This window comes from Photinus pyralis, unplaced genomic scaffold, assembly GCF_008802855.1.
Source record: "Photinus pyralis isolate 1611_PpyrPB1 unplaced genomic scaffold, Ppyr1.3 Ppyr1.4_LG2, whole genome shotgun sequence".
NCBI classification, from domain to species: Eukaryota; Metazoa; Arthropoda; class Insecta; order Coleoptera; family Lampyridae; genus Photinus; species Photinus pyralis.
Genome location: NW_022170403.1, coordinates 38,302,112 through 38,317,230, shown reverse-complemented (window position 1 = coordinate 38,317,230; position 15,119 = coordinate 38,302,112). Strand labels below are relative to the sequence as shown.

At 39.3% G+C, this 15,119-nt stretch overlaps 2 protein-coding genes across 2 annotated transcripts; both read right to left on the bottom strand.

The window, feature by feature from the left end:
- Positions 1–929: 929 nt before the first annotated feature.
- LOC116163989 (uncharacterized protein K02A2.6-like) lies at positions 930–1,778 on the bottom strand. The gene has a single exon (XM_031478115.1). It carries the CDS (start codon positions 1,776–1,778, stop codon positions 930–932), a length of 849 nt encoding a protein of 282 aa, XP_031333975.1.
- Positions 1,779–1,971: 193 nt separating this feature from the next.
- LOC116163987 (uncharacterized protein K02A2.6-like) lies at positions 1,972–4,949 on the bottom strand. The gene is made up of 3 exons (XM_031478114.1): positions 4,823–4,949; positions 3,270–4,091; positions 1,972–3,227 (listed from the first exon to the last, which is right to left on the bottom strand). The coding sequence occupies exons 1-3, from the start codon at positions 4,947–4,949 to the stop codon at positions 1,972–1,974; spliced, it is 2,205 nt and encodes a 734-aa protein (XP_031333974.1).
- Positions 4,950–15,119: the final 10,170 nt, after the last annotated feature.

The following is a 15,119-nucleotide window of genomic DNA, read 5'->3' as shown; positions in this document are numbered from 1 at the left end:
GGGATCTGTTATCAATAAAAAAGAAACCAACCAAAATTCCTTAATGAAGCAGCTCAGGTTGAAGTTCTTGGCCAATTTGCCATAAATCCCTCAATGTCAACCTTAGTTTTGTTTTCGTTAATTATTAAATTTTTGTTAAATTGTGACTTTATTGGTACCACTTGAAAGCATTTTTCAGTAGCTTTGTCACTCATTTAATAATAATAATAATTTATTGTGCTCATGTGATGCTTCACTTACAATTGTCATACACTAAATAATACCAGCAAATAAAAAAATACAAAATATATAAATGCCTACAAAAATATCACACATTACTTTTACAATAAATAACATAATTGTCAAATGTATAAAAAGCGTTCATGACTAGCAGGTTTGTTACATAAGACTTAAAAGCACAGAATGGTAGTTGTTGGATGTTTGATGGCAAACAGGTTGAATAAGAAATTCGATTGGTACTGGACACCGTCTTGGTATTTGCATAATCTATAAAATTCATTTCGAATACGTGTTTTAGTTCGAGTGTCAGTGCATGTATTTCACATTGACGTAGATTTCTATGCCTCCTTGTTCTCGGGTGACAATTTAGTTGCTTAAGTGTTCCCGAGACTTTTAGAAAAGTCGTCAGTGCGAGGCCCGTATTTCGGAAAACTCATGTTACCGGTTAGGGTTGGAGGCCAGCATATTTTGATTTGTCAGTAAGTAATATTTGCCAAAGTGTATATGTTGTAAATAAGTTAGGCTTAGAGGAATCCAACTTAAGTTTTAATTTCAATATTAACAATAATAGCGTAATGTTTACAACTCGGCCATTTTGTATATCAGCCGTACCAACCTAAGAACAAGTAAACTTAGGTGTAACACATACATACAGGGTAAGTAGTAGAAGATATATTACATCCCTTCCCTCATAGAAAGCAAAAAAAAAACTAAGGAGAGTAGCGAATAACTGGACGGCGGATGCGCTTCTCACGAGCCGACCGAGGCGGAGTAGACTGAGCTGCGAAGCTTGGAGGCGGTCGATCTGACACAGGAGCCCGCGGAGTTTCAGCAATACCCGTCCGCACTGGAGTTGACTGCTCAGGCTGGTCCGGCGGAGATTGAGCAGGACCGGATGCTGCAGGCGTCGCAACAGGAACCGGAATCGCAGGAGTAATAGACGGCGTTACTGCTAGAGTCATTGGCACATCTTGTCCCACCTTCTTGAGTTGGTCCACATGTTTGCGATTTAGTTCGCCATCCACCATCACTGTATAGGAGAGTTCCCCATCTCTTGATATCACGTATCCCAACTTCCATTTACGTAAGGGTCCGTCCTTGACTGCGACTTTAGATCCCTCAGGAAAGACTGGGTCATGGTATTCGTACGACAATTGAGCGCGTTTCTCAATTGTAGGGGATACACTGGGATTTGTCAGTAAACTTAGTGGCGTATTCACTTTGCGTTTAAGGAACGCCATTGCTGGACTTACGCCCGTAGTAGGATGTGGGGCACGCCGGTATGCTGCTAGGAATGTACGTAATTTCTCTGGAGCATTACCCTCATTGAGGTTGAGCGTACGCAGGCACAGTTTCATTGCTGATACCATCCGCTCTGCAAGTCCATTGGTGGCGCAATGGTACGGTGCGATAGTCCTATGCTTAATGCCACGTTTCTGTAGAAATTCTTGTATCACGGCACTCACAAATGTAGATTGATTGTCCGTAACTAGGTACGAGGGTAGTCCGTATGACGCGAACAAATCGTCCAATACATTTATCACTGTAGACGCAAGCATGTTTGGTACAATTTTTATCTCAGGCTATTTTGAATGGGCATCAACAATTATGAGATAAGTGTTCTTACCATAAAACGCAAAATCGTCATGTATGCATTCCCACGGTTCCTTGGGGTGTTCCCAATAATGAGTTTGCAATGAAGGTGAGCGGCCCTTATGCAGGCTGCATGCGTGACAATTTCGGCACAAATGTTCAATGTCTGCATGCATTTTGCATTTTAGGCCAAAATGCATAGCCTCGCGCCAACGCCTTCGTTTTCGAAATTCCTAGATGTCCCGTATGAAGTTCTTCAAGCACAGCAGGGCGACAGGCACTAGGTATGTAGGTACGCAAGCCCCTCATGACACAACCCGACTGCAATGAGTAGAGTCCATCTTCATTTTCACCAAGTGTCTCGCCCGAGCGGAGTTTCTGTAGCCACTCACGCCATTGAATGTCTCGCTGAGTATGCTGCGCAATGGATTGGTGAGTCATCGGCAGTAGTGAGATGTGGTGAAGCTGTACTAGATCATCTGGATCATCTGAGGTAGGAGCCTGACGTAAATCTGACGAGTGTTGTGGTAAACGACTCAGGAAATCAGCGTTGCCGTGCTCTTCAGATTTGCGATATTTGATGGTGAATGAAAAATCTTGTAGAAAGATTGCGTAGTGTAACAATCTAGTAGCACACAAAGTTGGTAATTTCTTTCTGCGTACGCCGAATATGTGAATAAGTGGGGCATGGTCAGTTATGAGAGTGAATTGCCTGCCCACAAGATAGATATTCAGCTTTTCAACGGCCCATTTGATGGCCAATGATTCCTTATCAATTTGTGAGTATTTCACTTGACAATTGTCCAACTTTCTGTGGATGTATAAAATTAGACGATCGGAACCATCTGGATACTGGTGAGCGAGAACAGCTTCTAAGCCTTCAGGACTGGCATCGCAGCTAAGCACAATCGGAAGCTGTGGGTTGTATGACACTAACACATGGTCCGAAGTTAACTGCTGCTTCAACGTTTGAAATGCTGTAGCACATTCACGTGTCCATTTCCAAGGAACTGCTTGCTTCGTTGCATTGTATAATGGAGCGACTAATGGAGCGACTGTAGAGGCCATACCAGGAACGAATTTTGAATAGAACGACACCATTCCCAGGAACTTCTTCAATTCACTCTCATTTGCAGGTGGTGGCAGCTCTTGAATGGCCTGTAATCCATCTTTAGCAGGACGGATGCCAGCTGCTGATATTTCATGTCCCAGGTATGTGACAGAGTCCACGAAGAAAGAACACTTCTGCAAGTTCAGGCGTAGACCGTTGGCTTGCAAGCGTCGTAAAACTTCTGATAGGCGTGATTTCAGAGTAATGACGTCATTAGCAGACACCACTAAGTCATCGAAATAACCTCCGAGACCCTCTATTCCAGAGATCACTTCTTCAATGAATTTGGTCCATATGACCGGGGCTGAAGCACATCCAAACATCAAACGTGTGGGACGAAACAAACCTTTATGAGTGTTGATGGTCAGCGCAGCTGCCGACGCTTCATCTACTGGAAGACACCAATATGCCTTTGTAATATCGAGTTTGCAAAATAATCGACCATTAGAGATTTTAGCCAATTGTTCCTCGATTTTCGGCAATGGGTATGACGGAACTTCCAACTGTGGGTTCACTGTACACGAGTAGTCGGCGGTAATTCGCACCGAGTCTTTCGTCACGACAGGTACAATTGGTGTAGCCCACTGACTGTGTTCAACTGGCATTAGAATTCCATCTTTCACCATTCTGTCCAATTCAGTTTCGATCTTGTCCTTTAACGCATATGGCACTGATCGATGTTTCATGAACACTGGTTTAGCATTATCTTTGAATTTGATTGACACTGACTTATGTGCACAACCAATCCCTTCTGCAAAAACATCTTGAAATTCACTTTCTAAGTCTTTCATATACTGTTGACCAGCTTTGACTTGATAAACGTGATTCACAGGGATGTAGATGCCCAACTTGTGCAACCATTCTCCACCCAGAATTGACACTGCTGGATCTTGAACAACGTAGATGTCCAAATGTAACTTTTTATGCTTGTAGCGCACTTTCACGGTCGACATGCCCAACGCTGGTATCGTAGCAGAGGTACCGTACGGTTGGAACAGCTTGTCACTTTTTTTGAGATCAGTACGTAAGGTCTGGAACACACTGACAGGAACAATAGTGTACTCGCACCCTGTATCGAGCTCGAACTCAAGCGGCTTCTTGCACGTCAATTGTAGCAGTCCAAGGTGCACCTTCTCCATCAATGTGGTGAATTTCCTCCTTCTTCTGTCTGCATACAGTTGCTACATGACCAGAACGTTCACAACTTGTACATTTCAGTTTGGACTTGTCTATTCTGCATTCTGGACTTTTGTGACCAATTTTTCCGCACTGGAAACACGTTGGTTTATCAGATTTAGTCGTCGTAGGTTGCTTGGATTTTTGTGGCTGTTGAGTGTTCACTTTAGTAACTTTATTGACTGTAGATGTCATTTTACTATCAGCTAGCATTTGCATTGAACTTGCTTCTGCTCTCTCTATTGCCACAGCTTTTGCATAAAGCTCTTCTAGTGTAGAGGTGTCAGGCATTGTAAATACCTGATCGAGTATCGATTTCGCACGGATTCCAGCAACGAAAATGTCTTTAAGGACTTCTGCTAGTGTATTAGCATCATATCCGCATGGAATCGCTAACGCTCGTAACGACGTTAAGTATTCAGGAATGCTTTCTCCTTCCCTTTGTCGACGAGAGCACAGAGCGTGTCTTGAAGGAATTCGCAAAGGCCCGCCGCCGCATGTGCCCAATGAGTGTAGTCTTAATCTGCGCATATGACCGCGTAGCTACTGTCTCCGGAAAGATCAAGTTTTTGAGTAGTTGATACGTTGTAGTGGGTAGTAGAGCCAGAAATGAGGCCTTTTGTCGGGCTTCATTGTAATCGTGTATTGAAGCGAGTCATTCAAATTGACTGCAAAAATCTTCAATATTTTCGCCCTCTGTATATCGGGGAAAATTTGGAATACCTTGAGGTCGCTGTAAGGGCTCCTCAGATTGCAGATTCTGGTTAGGCTGATGTTGATTCTGAGCTAGTGCCGCAATGGCTTCGGCCATGCGAGTCATCGCGAGCTGCATAGCTTCCATTCCTTCCATGGTAACACGTATGCACGAATGAACACACGAATATACCCATCAACTTCATCGACCGACTGCGCCAGTTGTTGTAAATAAGTTAGGCTTAGAGGAATCCAACTTAAGTTTTAATTTCAATATTAACAATAATAGCGTAATGTTTACAACTCGGCCATTTTGTATATCAGCCGTGCCAACCTAAGAACAAGTAAACTTAGGTGTAACACATATATACAGGGTAAGTAGTGGAAGATATATTACAGTATATTTTGCATTATTTCGAAATTATTAATATATTTAAACCACGGTGTAAGAATAAGAGGTGATCCGACGACTGTCGATTCAGGCGGAGATGGTTGTCCCCGATCATGCAACGCTTGCTGCACGACAAAGAAAGCTTGAGGCCGGCCATAGCCATCTCTGTCGTACTCACGGGTTTGCAGTAGTATTGGGTTGTAAAGGTGCTGTCCGTTTTGTGGTGTAGGTGTATCTATTCGTTTATGTGCCAATAATGGGAAGGAGATGTTGCGTACCTAATTGTAACGCAGGCTACGAAAGCAATGCAGAAAAGGTATCGCTTTTTAAAATCCCGGAAAGCAAGTTAGAAAAGTGGAGTAAAATTATCCCGCGAAAAGACAAACAGTTAACCACAAAAGATCATGTTTGCGCTAAACATTTTGTGCTTACGAATGTTTTATTTGCTGCATGCTCGTTTAATAAAAATTGTATTTTATTTGCAGAATCTTAGGGCCTTAAATTTTATTTTTTAACTAAGGTATCATTTTCAGCGGTTTTTGGTACTATTCGCCAAGCTGGAGGTGCTAATGACCACCCTACACTTTATTCGTTTCTCCAGTTATACCGTTTACTTTCTTTATATAGTATTTTGAAACCACCAGCATACGGAAACTGCCTGCCTATTGAAAAAAAACTGACTCCAACAATTTCTCTTGACGATTTTAAAAATTTGTTTATCGACGATGGGCGTCAGAAGCACCTAAATTTGATTAAGGAAAAGTTGGACAATTTGTTGGAACAGGAAGATTGTTCGGACTTGTTTGATGGTGTAGGTCTGTAGGAGATCTTAGTGTATATTTTCTAGCAGGTTTTATTAGCAAAAAACTGTTTAAATTAAACCGATGCAATACGTGCTGAGAAAATTTGTATTTCAAAGAAGCTTTAATTCCGATGGAAGAAGCTGAGTAACCGAATTGGAATCTAAAGGATTTTTATGTCGTCCAGAAACAAGTATGTTTCACTTTTTAAGAAAATTGGATTATTGGAGGACATCTGTATGAAATGAAACACATAACATCTGTGGACGTTTTCGAAGCCATTCATTATAGACGAAGTTGACAAGCAAGGATTATCCTTTACTTTTAATTGTAGCGAGCATAAGGACGATATTGTTGCACAAACCATATATTTTTATGCAATAATGAGAATCAAACAATATTGCCAACAGGAAGAAATGGGGTACAAGCGGCAATCAGCGGAAAAGAAAAAAGAATTGCGACTTCAAATACATCAGGGTGACAATTTGAAAATTTACCACCCCCCATATCTTAGTAAATAAACGAGATATTTAAAAAAATCAAAATCCGTTTCGGTAATTCGGAGGGGGAATCACAATGACATAGTTGGCGACGCACCCCCTCCAACCCCCTGCGCCCCAGCCACCCCAACTTTTAAATCTTAAATAGTGACCCCCCATGTGTGATACGTCGTTGGAAAGCTCTGAAAAAATGCTTTCCAACCATACCAAATAGCATTACATTTAGGTTAGTAATTATCGTGCAAATCAAAAAATAAACTAATATGATACATTTGAAATCTGTCGTATTTAAAACGCAACCGGCGAACATTAGACGAACTAAGAGAGAGAATAATTCAAAAATGTCGAAAAATTGCAAAACCAACATAGGAAAGGTTCGACAAGAGTTTGAGAATAGATTATAACTGGCGATCAAAAATGAGTTGCTGTCGAGTCGGCTTTGGAAGTTCAAGTTAAATACGATTTTCCATGTTTATTTTTTGATTTGCACGATAATTACTAACCTAAATGTAATGCTATTTGGTATGGTTGGAAAGCATTTTTTCAGAGCTTTCCAACGACGTATCACACATGGGGGGTCACTATTTAAGATTTAAAAGTTGGGGTGGCTGGGGCGCAGGGGGTTGGAGGGGGTGCGTCGCCAACTATGTCATTGTGATTCCCCCTCCAAATTACCGAAACGGATTTTGATTTTTTTTAATATCTCGTTTATTTACTAAGATATGGGGGGTGGTAAGTTTTCAAATTGTCACCCTGTATGTAGATTTCTATGTACCTATAAATATTGTGTTTGTGTTGTTTAATGTTTTTTAGTGGTAAATAAACTTTTATGTGGTTAAATTGCATCTGTATTCTACTCTACTATAAAAAAACACTGTATGATCACACTTTCGCCGAAGCATTTCTTTGTGGGAATTAATCCTACAGATCATGTATGATGCCCTGGAAACTTTCTTATGCGGAATCCGTGAGAGCGAGTGCAATGGACTGCGCTCGCTTCATGTTGTCTCTGTCGCACAGTGACCGTCGCATCGATGGAGACACGGATGTCGCGCTTGTTGGACTACCTTACTATCTTATACCGTGATTCAAACATACTTGTTTAAACCAACAGTATTTAATATTGCTTTAATAAATTATTTATTTAAGGTTTTTTTCAAAAATTAAAATTAATTCTTTCTTTTTTATTTTTTTCTCATTTTCTCATTATTTTTTGGCTGATGGTGCCCTAATTTGACTGGTGCCCTAAGCACGTGCTTAGTTTGCTTATGCATTAATCCGGCCCTGTATGTAAACCTATAAACCGATAAACCTATAAGCCTATAAACCTGTAAACCTGCGAACCTGTAATCCTGCAAACCTGTAAACCTGTAGACCTGTAAACCTAAAAACCTACCAACCTACAAACCTATAAACCTACATACTGTATATACTGTATTAAACTTATTTGCCCAGTCCCCTCGACAAGTAGGTAAGTGTTCAGTCAGCTGCACAGGTGTCAGGCTGACCTGTAGACCTCATACCGATTTCAAGGATGCGGGTGGATGACCGGATGCGATAACGGATCGTCTTAGGACGGTCCTAGTGAAACAACGCTCAGCTGCTGTTCGGTACTTACATAGTGAATTCGCAGAAGTCGGTCCTTCAGGCACCTCAGCTAAAGGAGAAACGAGAAAATTAACCCATGACTAGCTCTATTATCGCGAACTATCAAATGCTGAAATAATCCTACGGTCGTGGATGGTGTACTCGCACCCGAAAGTGTTTCTATTCTGCTTTTGCTGCCCACTATTTTCTCCGATGAAGACCTAGTTCAGGATTTAACACCAAAGGCGGTTTTAGCTTATATTGGAAAACGAAAGAAAGAAGGATCAACCAGGAGCTGAAAATTGTCCGCAAAGAAAAACAAGTTAAAAAGTAATCGTAAACGATTTACATAAAGCGCATTTCCACTTGCATTCATTTCCCATTTGTAAGATGCAACTTCTGTTAAAATCGTAAAAATCCGGCCACAAATATGAAAGATAGCGTTGCACATGGGCAATCCATTGTTGACGTGCTACTTCAATTTCAGTTTATGAGAAGAATTTCATTTCAATGCTTTTCTAAATAAGAAAGTTGGAACTGCGCATGCGCAAACCTAAATTTTAAAACTAATTTACTATAACTAACTAATAAACTAAGATTTTCCTTTGTTCCAAGCGCCTAAGTATCAAATTTCACTTAAATAGTTCCATAGATAAAAAAGTTGGCACGGCGCATGCGCAAAATAAAATTTTGAAACTGGCGCTAGATTTTCCTTTATTCCAAGTGCCTATGTATCACAATTTCATTTAAATTCTTCCATAAATAAAAAAGTTGGCACTGCGCATGCGCAAAACCAAATTTTGAAATTGGCGTTTGATTTTCCTTTATTCGAAGTGCTTATGTATCAAATTTCGTTTAAATTCTTCCATAAATAAAAAAAGTTGGCACTGCGCATGCGCAAAACCAAATTTTGAAATTGGCGTTTGATTTTCCTTTATCCCAAGTGCCTATGTATCAAATTTCGTTTAAATTCTTCCATAAATAAAAAAGTTGGCACTGCGCATGCGCAAAACCAAATTTTGAAACTGGCGTTAGATTTTCCTTTATTCCAAGTGCCTATGTATCAAATTTCGTTTAAATTCTTCCATAAATAAAAAAGTTGGCACTGCGCATGCGCAAAACCAAATTTTGAAATTGGCGTTTGATTTTCCTTTATCCCAAGTGCCTATGTATCAAATTTCGTTTAAATTCTTCCATAAATAAAAAAGTTGGCACTGCGCATGCGCAAAACCAAATTTTGAAATTGGCGTTTGATTTTCCTTTATCCCAAGTGCCTATGTATCAAATTTCGTTTAAATTCTTCCATAAATAAAAAAGTTGGCACTGCGCATGCGCAAAACCAAATTTTGAAATTGGCGTTTGATTTTCCTTTATTCCAAGTGCCTATGTATCAAATTTCATTCAAATACTTTTATAAGTAAAAAAGTTTGCAATTCGGTTTATAAATGGTCGAGATGCGAAAAGGGCACTGTGAATTTTGAATCGATTCGATTCAACTTTTGGCATTGCGTATTATATGGCTAAATCTATGCCCATATTGAATTTCATGCAATTCAGTTCATAACTAACGGAGATGTAAAAGCGATCGAACATTTCTAAACAAAGTTATCGTTCACACGGACAGATAGATGGACAGACAGACAAAGGAACAGACGGAGAGACCAACCGGCAGGCGACAGATAGCAATGCAAAATTATAAACGATCTCTAGGATCGTTAATAAACGGCAAAAGTGTAAAATTATGGAACATGTAAAAAACGGTTTTTTGTTTTTTTTACAATAACTTTTTTTGTAAGCGGTACAGAAAAAATTCCTTCCTTGGTACAAGACTCGACACCATAACGAACCAAATAGCGAAAAAAGTAGAACAATAGCTCTTAAGATAAAAAACTAGTAGCGTCGCAAAGTTAGCGGACGGACGGACGGACAAAGTGGCCACAATAGCGCATTTTTTTTTTATTTTTGTGGAAATGCGCTAAAAAAGAAATGGAAGGGTATTTTGAAAAGGTTGTTTGATTTAATTCGGTTTTTGGCGAAGCAAAATTTAGTCCTACATGGACATCGTGAATCGCTTAATGAAAGTGGAGGATGAGGTTAGCCAAATACTACGATATCTAAGTATTGACGGAGACAAAGTTGAAGTAGTGAAGTTTTTCGTCGACTTTATAGAAGCAAAGGGAAAAAAGCTGAGCAACTTACGGAACTAATTGTGTATAAGATTAAAGCAGATGAACTAGATATACAAAACTGCAGAGGACAAGCGCATGATAACGTTGCGGTAATGGCTGGTGTTCACAGTGGATTCAAACACTCTGAGCGGAGAATCTGAAGGCCCAATTTTTTGCATGCATAAATCATTCACTGAACTTGGTTGGTGTAGGTACATGCTGCATCAGTCTCCATCCATTCCGTCATTTTTTTGGGTACATTAGAACGTGTCTTTGTATTTTTACCGTTATCGCCTCGTCGTTGGGCTGTTTTAACTGCTTTGACTAATCAAGACGTGAAAATGTTGATCGAGACTCGCTGGAGTGCCAAACATGCTGCAATTAATGTGATTAAGAAACATTATGCTAAAATCCTGGACGTTCTGGAACAGCTTTCGACTGATGGGACAGAAAACGTGACAATAAGATCCGACGCTGGTTCTCTTTTGATTGTCATGCAATCGTTTGCATTTATATGCTACCGTGGATTCTGGTATCCCATTCTTGCGGAAGTTAATGTGTCTCAGGTTCATGGGTCTCTGCAAACTGAAGACTTAACATACACACTTGTGCGACTAAAATCAAAGCTTTAAAAACCTTTTTGGTGGAGAACAGACAAGATCTTGTTGATGATGGTTGCAAATATGAGTATGCCACAGCGGTTTGTGAAGAATTTGGCATTGAAGTTGTACCTTGGCGCACAAGTAAGAAAAAACCGCTTCGTGGCGATGGGACCGCAGATGTTGTTTGTCATATGAATTGGAACCGCGGCGTGAAATGTTCAATTGTTTACGTTTGTATAGACAGCATCACACAAAAAATCAAAACAAGATAAAACAAATCATAATTTTGGTCCAGTTAAGTAAGTTTTTTCATGGTACCTTTAAAGTGAGTTATCTTCCTTTCTTTGTGTTTGAAAAACTTCTCCTACTTATTTTTTATTGTTTAATTTATTGATAGTTTGTGAACTATTTTTGGTCAGTTATACCTAGCATTGAATAAGTAATTACTTACATATTTGACAGATGCGCAATCCGATTTTTTGACAACTCCGTTAGTAATGAACCGAATTGTATGAAATAAATACTTCCAAACAACCAATAAAACGCGCTGCCAATTGTGACGTACTTCAGCCCGCAGTAAGCACCGCCCACCACACAATTCTCATGTACTATATGCATTTGGTAATAATTCTAATAGTAAAAAGAGTTAATTTTTGCATATTTGTGTTTGTTATTGTAATGATACTTTAAGCAACAATCAGGAGTAGTTTATTTCTTTAAAATTTCCACAGTGGCCAGTGCATACGTGCGATCGTCGACTTTTGCTATACGTTTAGGTACCAATGAAACCAGTAAGTTTTACTTATGGAATCGAAAAGTTTATAATTTAGTATTACATGTATAATTATCTTGATATATAAAATTCTTCTGTAAGGATGTGTGCGACTGAACTCCTTCTAATCGGCTGAACGACTTTTGATTTTTTTTCATGTCTTTCTGTATGGCCCCGGATGTTCATTCTGGCGCTTTAGCTCTAATGTCTTGCTTGTCAATGTACAAGCACCTACACCTTACCTACTTCTTGAACACATAGCTCTGGTGTTGAAAATTCAGGTGTTCATGTAGTGGTTACGTCATTTGGATCCTGAAGAAGTGATTCTACTAATCGCTTGCATTCCTTGTCCTAACTCTTTCTTCCCTAGATGTATCTAATTTCCAATGGAGTGCCATTGGTAAAAAGTGCAAACTGCAAATACGCGCGAATTGAACTTGTCTTTCCTGTAGCATTTGTAAATCCATTCTGATCTCTTTGTGTGTCTTTTGGAATAGAAAAAAAGATCTTCTTTACTTTTACAGCTGCGTATACTACAGCGTTTACCACCAATTTTTCCAGCAATCTGAAATAGATTTGGTACTTTGAATTTACATACATTTAGTTTCTGGAAAACTGAGAAACCTTTCTTGACATTGTGTAACATTATGAAGCAATTTGAAGTTTTTTTCTCATTGTTAGTGAGATTCAGACGTGACACCTAGACTCTAAATTTGTCTAATTGAATGTACGTAAACCAAGTGTGGGCAATGAAAATTATTTTCAGCTATCCAGAAACTCATTGTGAGCATAGCTTTTTTTTAGGTAAGTTTACTTGGGTATTACTACATATAGGTATGTATTCTTAAGGCGTGCACTTACCTAAAAGAAACAGCAAAAGCACTTTTCAAGTAATCTTTGGATCACGAACACAAGTTTCGCCGGCACACACGGCACGGTCCCAGTTTAATTTATACTTAAAGTTAACCAATAATTCAATACCTTGAAAGAAAATTAATACATTAATAAGAAATGCAGCATATGCGGGTGAGAGACGCATACAATACAGTCTTGTACGAGGATCGTGGTACAAACGTCAAGCGTACAGAAACATCACAAAAATTCTACGGCAGGCGAAAGTACGTCACAAGCGGGAAGTTCCCCTCTCTCTTCGCGCCCACTAACTGCAGTGACTAATGCCGTTTAGTATACGGACCGTGGTGTGTACGTACCTCGAATAAAAGTAAAACTAATGCCGAATAAAAAAATTATTTCGCGCATGCGCAGTCGGTTTTTTATTTGTTAAATGAAATGTTGTATTTAGGCACCTCAAATAAACGTAAAATAAACCGATCAGAAATTTTGTTTCGCGCATGCACAATCCGATTTTTTGATATCTCCATTAGTTATGAACCGAATTGCATGAAATTTTTTATGTACGCACCTCGAATAGAGGGAAAAGTAATGCCGGTTCAAAAATTTGTTTTACAAGCTATGCTGATCTGGTGGGACAGAATCAATCCTTTAAGGCCAATTCACATTATCGCTCAGGTTACGGTCAGATCACGGTCCGGTCAATTATTATAGCTGTCTGGTGGTTGGTGAAATGCACACATTAGCCGAACGAATCCAATCGGCCGCATTCGTGCGCTGTTGGATACGCGCCTATAGTGTGAATTGGCCTTTAAGGTGTAAAAATGAGGTATGTGCGAATATGTCGAGGATCGTTTGGTATTCAGTTGTCTCGGATTTTTCATTCGACTTTTGTTAGGGTTTTTTTTAGTGTTTTTTTTGTTTACATTATACGATTTGCTACCAACAATTACGAATAAGTATGCTCGGGCCCGAAAACATGACAACTGGCAAGAGAAATCGTATGGATAGTTTCAAGACTGTTTAGTATCACAGAATGCCTTTTTGGAGGCAGAATCAAAAGAAAGCAATACGAGTATGTATGTAGGGGCGGGATAAGCAGTACGCCACAAAACCTCTTGGTGCACCGTTACTTTCCATAACCAAATTATCTGTAGGTGACGTTCCCGCAGGCATAAGTTAAAAATACAAAATTATTCCATATACATCCGTGCAAACGCGAAAGAAGAAAAGATGCACCGAACACTGTTTGCGCATTTTTAATGAGAAATACAATTTTAACTTAAATCCACCCGTTCGACCGTCCGTCTGAAAAGCTTCTGACAAATGCAGTATTTATTCAAATTCTCTGTGATTCGCTCGTACTTTCGCATTTTAATTATTGCGACACGGTATATGGATTTTACTAACTAAGAAAAAACTTGATCTTAGGATCCAGCTGGGTTCCGAAACCCTGAACAATTTTAACACTGACTTAAAAAAAAGTAAAAATTTGGGAAATCCGTAATTCAAATGAAACCGTCTTATTAGCTTTTGATTTGAACTGGAAATAACCAACCCGATAAAGGAGAAATTTACAACAATAAAAAAAAATCTTTATCTTGTTTTTCTTTACTTTCTGGAATTCAAATTGACACATAATTTTCAGAGATTGCATTGAACATAAATTTTTATGATACCACAAGCATTATAAGAACACAAAGACATATAAAAATAAAATAAACATTTCTACAAATCAAGCAAATACACTGAACGCTAAGAGCGCCTTATTAAATCATTGCTTTTGTTGCAAATGGACGAATGCAGAGAAAAATAAATCTTAAAAGTACTCACTCTTTGTTGTAATAATCCAAGTTTTTGATCTATTAGCGTCTGTACAGATGCGAGATAGGAGTGAAAAAAAAACACACCTGTCACAGACCTATTTTAACGTAAACACGCAGCCTTGTACACTAACATTATTCTTTCTTGTCTTACTTTTCCAGTACTAATTCCAAAACGATAGACATAGTTGATAGTGGCAGCTCGGGTACAAATTTTTACATGACAACAACTTCTCTTCGGCTTGTAAAACAGCATACGTGCTCACTGGCCGACGGAAAATTATCTCCTGTAATATCACGTCTTTAAGTTTAAGCTTCTAAACTAAGGCCGACCGCCGGAAAAATCGTATTTCGCCAACTGTTACGTACGCTAGAAACCGCCCTGTTCGTTCAGCGAACCGCCTTTTAATAACTGTTGAAGACTGCCATCGCGTTTCTTATCGTTGGTAAAGGTCGATGAACCGCGAGCACTTGTTTCCATGCGTCTCTTTATCTAAAACCGGTACATCTGCGACTTTTTTGTATTGCTGTCTGTCTGTCCATCTGTTTGCCCGTCTGTCTGTCCGTGTGCAAATGTAGAAACGTCCGATCGCTTTGAAAATTGACACACATGATCTTCAGGATATAAAAAAGGTAGATTTACGGCTACGTAGACTAACAGGCCAAAAAGTTACAGCCCAAAACTGCCCAAAAGATATTTAAAAGAAATTCTGCATGTACGCACCTCCAATAAAAATAAAACTTATGCCGATTCAAAAAATTTATTTTACAAGCTATGCTGATCTGGTGGGACAGAATCAACTCCTTAAGGTGTGCTGTCACCACGATGTAC